Source organism: Rana temporaria, chromosome 3 (genome assembly GCF_905171775.1).
Source record: "Rana temporaria chromosome 3, aRanTem1.1, whole genome shotgun sequence".
Classification (NCBI taxonomy): domain Eukaryota; kingdom Metazoa; phylum Chordata; class Amphibia; order Anura; family Ranidae; genus Rana; species Rana temporaria.
Window position 1 is genome coordinate 426,703,880 of NC_053491.1, and position 11,039 is coordinate 426,714,918.

At 45.6% G+C, this 11,039-nt stretch overlaps 1 protein-coding gene across 2 annotated transcripts; it reads right to left on the reverse strand.

Moving 5' to 3' along the window:
• Positions 1 to 684: 684 nt before the first annotated feature.
• Positions 685 to 9,550, reverse strand: RETN (resistin). 2 transcript variants are annotated; one of them, XM_040346259.1, is made up of 4 exons: positions 9,499 to 9,550; positions 9,150 to 9,202; positions 3,672 to 4,052; positions 685 to 892 (listed from the first exon to the last, which is right to left on the reverse strand). In XM_040346259.1, exons 2-4 carry the CDS (start codon positions 9,196 to 9,198, stop codon positions 765 to 767), a joined length of 558 nt encoding a protein of 185 aa, XP_040202193.1. In that variant the 5' UTR covers positions 9,199 to 9,202; positions 9,499 to 9,550; the 3' UTR covers positions 685 to 764. The 2 variants fall into 2 exon arrangements, with proteins under 2 accessions (XP_040202193.1, XP_040202192.1); XM_040346258.1 differs by having other exon boundaries at positions 9,487 to 9,542.
• Positions 9,551 to 11,039: the final 1,489 nt, after the last annotated feature.

Below are 11,039 nucleotides of genomic sequence, written 5' to 3' on the forward strand. Positions count from 1 at the left end.
GGTGTCTCCCCCCCTGCCAACTATAGCCTCCCTTCAGTACAGACCCCCCTCTAAGTACAGTATACAGTACACCCCCCTCACCTCAGGCTCGGGCCGGCGGCGGCCACTTGCTCAATGCAAGCTGACACCCTCGCGGCCGTTACAGCACCAGCTCGGGGTCAGGGCAGGGTGGACGGCTAGGTAAACTGTAGCGGCAGCTGGAGAGGAGAGAAAAGTTTGCAGCCGCGCCACCCGGGCGGAGACAGTGACAGGCTCAGCAGCAGGGACTTAGGAGGAAGAAGGACACAGACCAGGGCACGCGGCAGGGCTGGAGATGTTTTGGTCGGGGTAGCTGAATGCCAGGGCTTTCCTCACCATCTGGAGAGTTGGGTTGGTGTCACCCCACTAGCGGGTGTCACCCGGGTGCTCAACCCACCATGCTAGCAATGCCACTGGCTAGAGAGCCAACAGTTTGAGACCCCTGCAGTACAGGGATATGTGCAGGCACCTGTCACACCCATGGGTGCACACCTTTGACACAAGGGGTCAGTATAGCAGCTTTTTCATGATGACAGTTGCACTTTAAATCTGTCTAACTGCCTAAAAGTTAATCCTCTCACTGTTTTTTTTTTTTTTGTGTTGTCCTGTGTTTTGGTGTCAAAAAGGTAGTATGTTTTGTTCTAGCAATTCATTCATATCTCAGAGTTATTATATAAAATGTTTTTAATGATCTGTTCAGAAATAAAGGAGCAAATGAAAAGATGTAAAGAGTGCTGCTGTGTACATTATTCATTCCTGCAACAGCGAGCTAAGGTCCAGTCTACTTCATAGCATTGACATTGGCAGGAATCAGAAGCTGGAAATATACTTGTACCACAGCCATTGGAGCATGAGCATGAAGTAGCCGTATAGCCTGAAAAAAAAAAAGGAACATCGTCATCTGCCTGGGGAAGCACTACGTCACTTTTAAGTTGAAAGATAATGGTCAGATGCACTAAATAGCAATATATAGTTAAATAAGACTTAAAGGGGTTGTAAAGGTAAACCATTTTTTCCTAAATAGCTTCCTTTACCTTAGTGCAGTCCTCCTTCACTTACCTCATCCTTCCATTTTGCTTTTAAATGTCCTTATTTCTTCTGAGAAATCCTCACTTCCTGTTCTTTTGTCTGTAACTACACACCGTAATGCGAGGCTTTCTCACTGGTGTGGAGTGTCGTGCTCGCCCCCTCCCTTGGACTACAGGAGAGTCAGGACGCCCACTAACACACAGCTACTTTCTCTGCAACATAGAGAGCGTCCTGACTCTCCTGTATGTGGGCGGGACTTACGTGTGCGTTCGCTTCTGCGCGCGAGCTACCGGGGACAGGGGCGTTTTATTTTTTTTTTTCTTATCACTTTTATTCCTATTACAAGGAATGTAACATCCCTTGTAATAGGAAAGGTGTGTGACAGGTCCTCTTTATGGAGAGATGCGGGGTCAATAAGACTCCACATCTCTCCTCCAAGCTGGAAAGCATGAGATTGTGAAAAAAAATTCACGGATCTCATGCTTACTAGCTGCAATTGCGGCTTTGTTTACTTCCGGGTACCCGGGCGTGACGTCATCACATCGCGCCCAGGCTTCCGACAGTCATAGAGATGACTGGTGACCATCTGGTCACCAGTCATCTCATTGCTTCCTAGCCTGTGCCTGACGATTCTTTCTCCGGCCCCCGATGGCACGGGAGAGCCCGGAGAAGCACCGGATGGCGGTGGGAGGGGGGGGATGTCCCCTCCCGCCGCCTATAAGAACGATCAAGTGGTGGAACTGCCGCTTTGTCCATTCTTATCGTGCACAGAATCGCTGGCACGAAAGAATGATATCTGAATGATGCCTCTAGCTGCAGGCATCATTCAGATATCACTGCACAAAGCCCAGGACGTCATATGACATCCACCCAGGATGGGAGATCCCCTCTGTGGATGTCATATGACTATGGGCCGGTAGTGAAGTGGTTAAAGTGGTTGTAAACCCTTTTTTACAACATTATGCTACAGGTAAGCAGTGTTTGAATTTGACGCACCTTGAAACAATGCCTGTGCCGTCTTGAGGTCTAGGGACACGAAATAGCATCAAAGTGGGACCAAAGTAGTGCAGGGACTACTTTGAAGTCACAGCGACTTGAAGTCACACAGATATGAATGGTACTCATTGGAAACCATGGGGTACGACTTATCATGCAACTTTGCAGTCCCACGTTGTATGACAGTTGCACTAGTGGAAACCGAGCCTAAGGCCCCGTACACACGACCGAACATGTCTGCTGAAACTGGTCCGCAGACCAGTTTCAGCGGACATGTTCGGTCGTCTGTACGTCCGACCGGACAATTTTCCGGCGGATCGGACAGGTTTCCAGCGGACAAATGTTTCTTAGCATGCTAAGAAACATGTCCACTGGAAGCCTGTCCGTCAGACATGTTCGGTCGTCTGTACAGACTCACCGGACATGTCCGCTCGGCCGAAAGCCCTCGCATGCGTCAAAGTGATTCGACGCATGCGTGGAAGCATTGACCTTCCAGGGCCACGCACGTCGCCGCGTCATCGTCGCGGCGCGGGCACGTCCGCGGGCATGTCCGCGCGGATTTCTGTTTGATGGTGTGTACAACCATCAGACAGAAATCTCCGAGCGGACATGTCCGATGAAAACGGTCCGGCGGACCGTTTTCATCGGACAGTTCGTCCGTGTGTACGAGGCCTTACAGAAGAGAAAAAGTAGAGGGCTATGACAAGAAATGAGGCAGGGGCTCAGTCACATGTCCTTATTTGCCTATTTGTTCCTGATTACACAGTGCCTCAGGGCCAGATTCACATAGCCCGGGCACAGCGTAACGTAACTGGTTTAAGTTACACCGCCGCAATTTTTCCAAGTTAGTGCCCGATCCACAAAGCACTTACCTGGAAATTTTCGGCGGTGTATCCTAAACCCGTCCGGCGCAAGGCGTACCCAATCGAATGGGGCGAGTCCCATTTAAATTAGGCGCGCTCCCGCGCCTGACGTACTGCGCATGCTCCCGGCGCAAATTTCCCGACGTGCTTTGCGCAAAGTTACGACGCGCCAACGTTTTGTGAATCGCGACAGGTAAAAAAGACTTGCGCCAGGGGAAAAAAAAAAATTAAAAGCGACGCGGGAAAGACGGGTATACTTTTACATGGTGTACTAATTTTACACTTTGTAAAAGGTGCCCTATCTTTGCGACGGCAAACTAACACTTGCGGCGACCTAACGACGGGAAAAAATTTAGTGGATCGCCGTAACTGCTAATTTGCATACCCGACGCTGGTTTACGACGCGAAATCCCCCCAGCGGCGGCCGCGGTACTGCATCCTAAGATCCGACAGTGTAAAACTATTACACCTGTCGGATCTTAGGGATATCTATGCGTAACTGATTCTATGAATCAGCCGCATAGATAGAAACAGGGATACGACGGCGTATCAGCAGATACGCCGTCGTATCCCTTTTGTGAATCTTGCCCTCAGAGCATAATGCAAGATCGCCAGGATACAACCAGGCAACATGGTCAGATTGACGAGAATGACAGCCAGGGAACTTGATTTTTCAGGAGACTTCAACAAATTGCAGCATTTATATTTATCTTGGGATTAGGCTTACTTTAAAACAGTATAATCTACTATGAAAAAATATCTTACCTGAAGGGCATTTTGCATTAGATCCATCTATTTTTCTATCTATGCATTTGAGTTCTGGAATTTTACATTTACACTCAGATCCTCCTGTATTAGTAGATCCACCTTCATATCCTCCGTCACTACCAGTATTGGGACGTCCTCCAGGATATCCTCCACTTCCTCCAGGGCCGGGACGTCCTCCAGGGTATCCTCCATTTCCTCCTGTTCCAGGACGTCCTCCACTGTTTCCACCTGTGCCGGGGCGTCCTCCACTGTTTCCTCCATTTCCTCCTGGGACAGGATATCCTCCACCGTTTCCTCCATTTCCTCCTGGGATGGGATATCCTCCTCCAAAACCAGGTCCAAAAATGTTATATCCTCCAAGCCAACCTGGCTGAGAATCTGCAGAAATATGAACACAAGCCAAGATATTTTTGCATATGTTATATGTTATTTAATATCTTTTCAATGTAAATTTTAAGGGCCGGTTCAAACCACAAAAACACACTCTGGATGTGTTCCAAATGGATTTTTGCTTACAGTTCAGACCACAAAAACTCAATCTGGATACATTTTTGCATGCATATTTTTGATGCGTTTTCAATGCAATCCAGTGCATTTTCCTATTTTTTTCCAGTTTTCCTGGGGCGGTTTTTCCACTGCATTTTGTATGCGTTTAGATGTGTTCTGGTGCATTTTCTATACATTTTGCCATGTTCCAGTACAGTTCAGTGCAGAAAAAATGCACAGTAATTCACTGCACTGGTGTGAACTATGCCATTGGAACCCATATAATCTACTGTCCATGCATCTGAAAATGCACTGGACTGCATCTGGTGTGAACCGGCCCTTGCATAATAGTTCCACAGCTCTGATATTACTTTTGTCTGTAGTTTAAAGAGCAATCCTGGACAAGTAAAACCAGTCAAAGAGCTACTAATGCTACTATGCCATCATTTCAAAGCCAGAAAGTCAACTCAGTTGTTCTCTGTAATTCACACTATTAGCCGGATTCAGGTAGACTTACGCCGGCGTATCTACTGATACGCCGTCGTAAGTCCAAATGTGCGCCGTCGTTTCTATGCGCTCATTCTCAAAATCAGATACGCCTGAATTGTGGCAAGATACGACCGACGTAAGTCTCCTACGCCGTCGTATCTTGGGTGCATATTTACGCTGGCCGCTAGGTGGCGCTTCCGTTGATTTACGCGGCGGCTATGTAAATGAGCGAGATACGCCGATTCACGAACGTACTTGCGCACGTCGCTGTAATCTACGTTGTTTATGTAAGGTGTTTTTCCGGCGTAAAGATAAACCACCAAAAAGCTGGTCTAAGTCGTTTAGGGTATGGACGTCGGAACTGCCATCGGATTTTACGTCGTTTACGTAAGTCGTACGTGAATGGGGCTGGGCGTAAGTCACGTTGAGCCGTCATATATTAGGGAGTATTTGCTACGTGATTCTGAGCATGCGCGCACATGCGCCGTTAATACGGCCATGCAATTACATGGGGTCACGATTCATTTGAATCAAACATGCACACTACCTGCCTACTTTGAATTAGGCGGGCTTACGCCGGCCCATTTACGCTACGCCGTCGTAACTTAGGGAGCAAGTGCTTTGTGAATACTGGCCTTGCCTCTCTAAGTTACGTCGGCGTAGCGCATATGAGCTGCGCTACGCCCGCCTAACAATACGCCGCTCTACCTGAATCCGGCTATATAGGATTATAACAGTCCTGGGACACCTTTGCACGCTCCAAAGAGAATAGTAGTTTGGCGCACATAGTGCCCCCTCACCCTCCTGTCAGGCCCTGTTCTGAGCCACATTCCAGTCTGAATAATGTGTCTAGGTTTCAGGTGAACTGAAACCCGAACACATGATTCAAAACCAGGACTGTCCGAGTGAATCCCAGACAGGTGGCAACCCTCGACGGAATATAGAGAGCACCTCACAGGATCATTGGGAGTGTACTTGCTGATGCATTGCATTCCTCAGATCCCAACAGGTCCAATGTTTGAAAACATGCTACACGGTTTTGATGAGGGGGTGCTTTGGGCCACAGTGAAACATCAGTTCAGTTTTCATCAGTATACATAATGACCAACTTTTTGTTTAGTTTTGCAGAGTGGGGAAGTCCTAGATCCTTTGTCAGGTCTTTTATAACTGTCTGTGATCCCAGCTTATTGCATTAGGGTGTGCACCCCAAAGTTCAAACACATATGCAGGTTCGCTTCATGGCATGAGGATTTCACTCTTTGATTTGCTGTGTTTTAGAAATAATAGGGCATGGGGGTACATTGTAGAGAAAGTGGCGTAAAACAAGATCAAATATTGGTTATTTTGTCACCCACTGACACCAATACTGGGGATAATTATTATGGCAACTGACACCAATGCTGGGACTGGAAGTTATTATGGCAGCTGCTGACACCAATGTTAGGGGTTAATATTGCAGGCACTGAAAACAATGCTGGGAGTTATTATTGAGACTACTGAAACACATGTCGGGGGTTAATATTGCAGGCACTGACATCTATGCTGGAAGTTATTATTGCGGCTACTGACTCCATTGTTGAGGGTTATTACTGCAGGCACTGGCACCAGTGTTGAGGATTATCATTGCCGGCACGGACTCAAATGTCAGGGATCATTATTGCAGATTCTGACACCAATGCTGGTAGTTATTATTACAATCGCTGACACCAATGCCCGGAGTTATTACTGAGGTCACAGCCACCAGTGCTGAAGTCATTATTGTGGCCACTGACACCAATGCTGATGTTATTATTGTGGTCACTGACACCAATGCTGAGGTTATTATTGTGGCCACTGACACCAATGCTGAGGTTATTATTGTGGCCACTGACACCAGTGCTGAGGTTATTATTGTGGCCACTGACACCAGTGCTGAGGTTATTATTGTGGCCACTGACACCAATGCTGAGGATATTATTGTGGCCACTGACACCAATGCTGATGTTATTATTGTGGTAACTGACGCCAATGCTGATGTTATTATTGTGGTCACTGACACCAATGCTGATGTTATTATTGTGGCCACTGACACCAATGCTGAGGTTATTATTGTGGTAACTGACACCAATGCTGAGGTTATTATTGTGGCCACTGACACCAATGCTGAGGTTATTATTGTGGCCACTGACACCAATGCTGAGGTTATTATTGTGGCCACTGACACCAATGCTGGGGTTATTATTGTGGTCACTGACACCAATGCTGATGTTATTATTGTGGCCACTGACACCAATGCTGAGGTTATTATTGTGGTAACTGACACCAATGCTGAGGTTATTATTGTGGCCACTGACACCAATGCTGAGGTTATTATTGTGGCCACCGACACCAATTCTGGGGTTATTATTGTGCCCAGTTATGCCAAACAGTGCTGCCTTTCAGTGCCCATCAGTGCCTTCCCCATCAGTGAAGGAGAAAATTATTACAAAATGATTTACAAAATGTTATCGTGTTCACTGACACCAATGCTGAGGTTATTATTGTGGTCACTGACACCAATGCTGAGGTTATTATTGTGGTCACTGACACCAATGCTGATGTTATTATTGTGGCCACTGACACCAATGCTGAGGTTATTATTGTGGTAACTGACACCAATGCTGAGGTTATTATTGTGGCCACTGACACCAATGCTGAGGTTATTATTGTGGTCACTGACACCAATGCTGAGGTTATTATTGTGGTCACTGACACCAATGCTGATGTTATTATTGTGGTCACTGACACCAATGCTGAGGTTATTATTGTGGCCACTGACACCAATGCTGAGGTTATTATTGTGGTAACTGACACCAATGCTGGGGTTATTATTGTGGTCACTGACACCAATTCTGGGGTTATTATTGTGCCCAGTTATGCCAAACAGTGCTGCCTTTCAGTGCCCATCAGTGCCTTCCCCATCAGTGAAGGAGAAAATTATTACAAAATGATTTACAAAATGTTATCGTGTTCACTTACACCAATGCAGAGGTTATTATTGTGGTCACTGACACCAATACTGGGAATTATTCTTGTAGAAACTGACACCAGTTCTAGGGTTATTTATTTCAGACACTGTCCCCATTGCAGGTGGGGGGGTTATTATTGAAGACACTGACACCAGTGCTAGAGGTTATTACCCTTGGCTCTGACACCAATATTGGGGGTTAGTACTGCAGGCTCTGACACCAATATTGAGGGTTACTGTTGTGACTACAATAATAAACCCTAGCATTGGCATAGTACAGTGATGGTGAACCTTGGCACCCCAGATATTTTGGAACTACTGTACATTTCCCATGATGCTCATTCACTCTGCAGTGTAGTTGCGCATCATGAGAAATGTCCTTCCAAAACATCTCGGGTGCCAGAGTTCCTCATCACTGGCATAGTACATACCCATATAAAATGTTTACAGACAGAGCTTTATTTTGGTGGTATTTAATCACTGCTGGGTTTTTCATTTTTTGCTATACAAACGTAAAAGTCTGAAATTTTTTGAAAGAAAATATGTTTTTCTTAGTTTCTGTTCAAAAGTTTTTGCAAATAAGTAATTTTTCACTGATGTGGCTGCACTGGTGGGCACTGATAGGCTGCACTGATAGGTCACACTGATGAGGAGGAACTGATATGCAGCACTGTTGGGGCTGCACTGATATTTAGTACACTGATGATCATTGCCTTGATTATCAGTGTGAAAGTCCTGTCACAATTGCCAGTTACCCGGTCTCCCAATGTTGAAAAAAATATGTTTTTCTTTGTTTTTCTGATATAAAATTTTGCAAATAAATAATTTTTCTCCTTCACTGATGTGCATGATGTGGCTGTACTGATGGGCACTGATAGGTCGCACTGATAGGCGGCACTGATGGACACTGTTGTGCCCTGATTATCAGTGTAAAAGTCCCGTCACAATTGCCTATTACTGTCTCTCATGTTGTGAGGAGAGGATAGGAATGTCGATAACCAGCAAGTGTATTAACAGGTGATCAGATTTGATTGGACACAGCTGATTACATGGTAAAGGGCCACTGGTGGGGCATACCTGGACACCCTTCCAGAACTAGACGACTGTGCTGTAGCTGTCTTTTGGCTATAGGGTGGTCGAGAAATGGCTAAAGTGATGTCTCCATTAAAAAAAAAAACGTTTAAAATAAGAACTCCCTGTAAAGAAAAATATTCAGCTGCATAGCCACAAGTGTTTCCCCCACTGTGCACTATGGTTTCTTGTATTTGTCCCCCAAGGTCCTGAAGTGACATGGGGGCAGCAGATGGAACCACAGCATAGGGGGAAACAGGCATCTGATACTAATGTAGTGAAATGTAGGATGCAAAAGATTCCTCAGCCATTGTTTCTAGGCGAGAAGATCAGCTTCACAGGCAGTAAGATAGATAAGTATTTAAAGGCAATTCATTATCAAAACTATTATCTAGCATGCAGAGTAAAATTAGTATATGCTATGCAGGATCCCTGGTACTTACATGTGGATGCAACTAGCAGGCAACAAACCAACAATGTCAGCGACGCCATGTTTCTGCAAGAGGAGAAAAAAATCGAATTTATGCGATTTCATTTTAAAATGTACATTTATCTGTAGTAATACTTTAGGGGTATGTGCTCATTCATTTCTCGGTTTTCGGGGGACAGCTGCAGTGCACTTGTAGTGCAAAGTGGATTTTTCTTTAGTAAATAACCCCCAGGCTAAGAAAAAACAATAAAAAATTTGAACCAGAAGAAAAAAGACATACCAAGGGAATATAACATAACATTATCTAATATAAAACAAATATCTCTATTTTTCCTGAACATTTTTCTTACCTTTTTGCTTACCTCTCACAGCAGAGCGGAGTTCACACAACTATGGAGACAAGTCCCTTTTTATACTAACTGCCACCATGAAATTCACACCCTGGAAACTGGCCAGGACTTTCTCTGGGATAACCTATCATTTATGCTATAGGTGTGCTATAGGTGTGTATAGCTTGTACAGCCTGTTTAGGGACAACACCCAATAAAAATGTATAGAGATAATTTGTATATTGGTTTTCCGTGTGCTATATCATGGCATTCATACATATGCAATTATTTTGGGAGAGAAAAATTAAAGGAAAATTGCATCAGATATTTTAAAGAAGCACTCCAGATAGCAGTGTTTTTTATTTTTATTTTATTTCCTTAAAGTGATTGTAAAGCTACGTTTTTTTATTTTTATTAAACAAACTTGTCATACTTACCGTATTTATCGGCGTATAACACACACCCTAACTTTAAGAGGGAAGTTTCAGGAAAAAAACTTACCATAGCTCCCTGCGTATAACACGCAGGCACAGTTTACCCTCTATTTTCAGGGTAAAAAAGTGAGCGTTATACGCCAATAAATACTGTACCTCCACTGTGCAGCTCATTTTGCACATAGTGGCCCCGATCCACCTGTTCTGGGGTCCCTCGGCGGCATTAAAGCGGTAGTTCACCCACAATCCCATGATGTTACCATCGAGACAGGCATTGTAGCGCGAGCTACAGTATGCCTGTCCCGATTTTTTTAACCCCGTACTCACCTCGTAGTCGTCCATCGTAGATTCCGGCTCCCGCGGGGAATGGGCGTGCCTATGGAGAGGGAGGATGATTGACGGCCGGCCCTGGCACGTCACTCTCCCCGAAGACAGCCGGAGTAGGTCTCGGCTCTTCACGGCGCGTGCGCACAGGCTATGCGCACGCGTCGTGAAGACCAAGCCTATTTCGGCTATTTCCGGAGAAGCGTGACGCGCCAGAGCCGGCCGTCAATCATCCTCCGTCTCCAGAGGCACGCCCATTCCCCGGTATCTTCGATGGACGACTACAAGGTGAGTATGGGGGGAAAAAATTCGGGACAGGCATACTGTAGCTCGCGCTACAGTGCCTGATTTAAAGGTAAAAGAAAAAAAATTTTTTTTTTTCCTGTCGATAGGGTGAACCCCCGCTTTAAGGTGAAAAAACATGAGGGTTTACAACCCCTTTAAGCCTAGGCTCCCATTGGACGGGTTCGAAATTGTACGAGTTCAGATCGCATGATTTCAACCTGGCAATGCAGTCTGACTTAAGGGGCGATTTGACAGATTTCTGTGTGGGTTCCTATACAAATCGCTCACCGAAGTGAGCAAAAGTAGTACAGGAACTACTTTTGGGAATTGGGATTCGGACGGTGCCATTGCCGGTAATAGCAGCTGATTTGGCATGCGATTTGACACGTCAAATCGCATGCCAAATTGCTTCAATGTGAACCTAGGCTTAGGCTTGGTTCACACTATTGGGATCTGGATGTGGGTTTTTTCCGCATCCAATTCGCATAGCAGGAGATTGTGACTGGCTCGAGTGTGAATTGCACAGGAGTC

Coding starts and splice junctions, on each gene's coding strand:
- RETN (XM_040346259.1), bottom strand. CDS start 9,198: ATGGCGTCGCTGACATTGTTGGTTTGTTGCCTGCTAGTTGCATCCACA. Junction 4,053..9,149: donor CCTGCTAGTTGCATCCACAT/GTAAGTACCAGG, acceptor ATATTTCTGCAG/ATTCTCAGCCAGGTTGGCTT. Junction 893..3,671: donor TAATGCAAAATGCCCTTCAG/GTAAGATATTTT, acceptor TTTTTTTTTCAG/GCTATACGGCTACTTCATGC.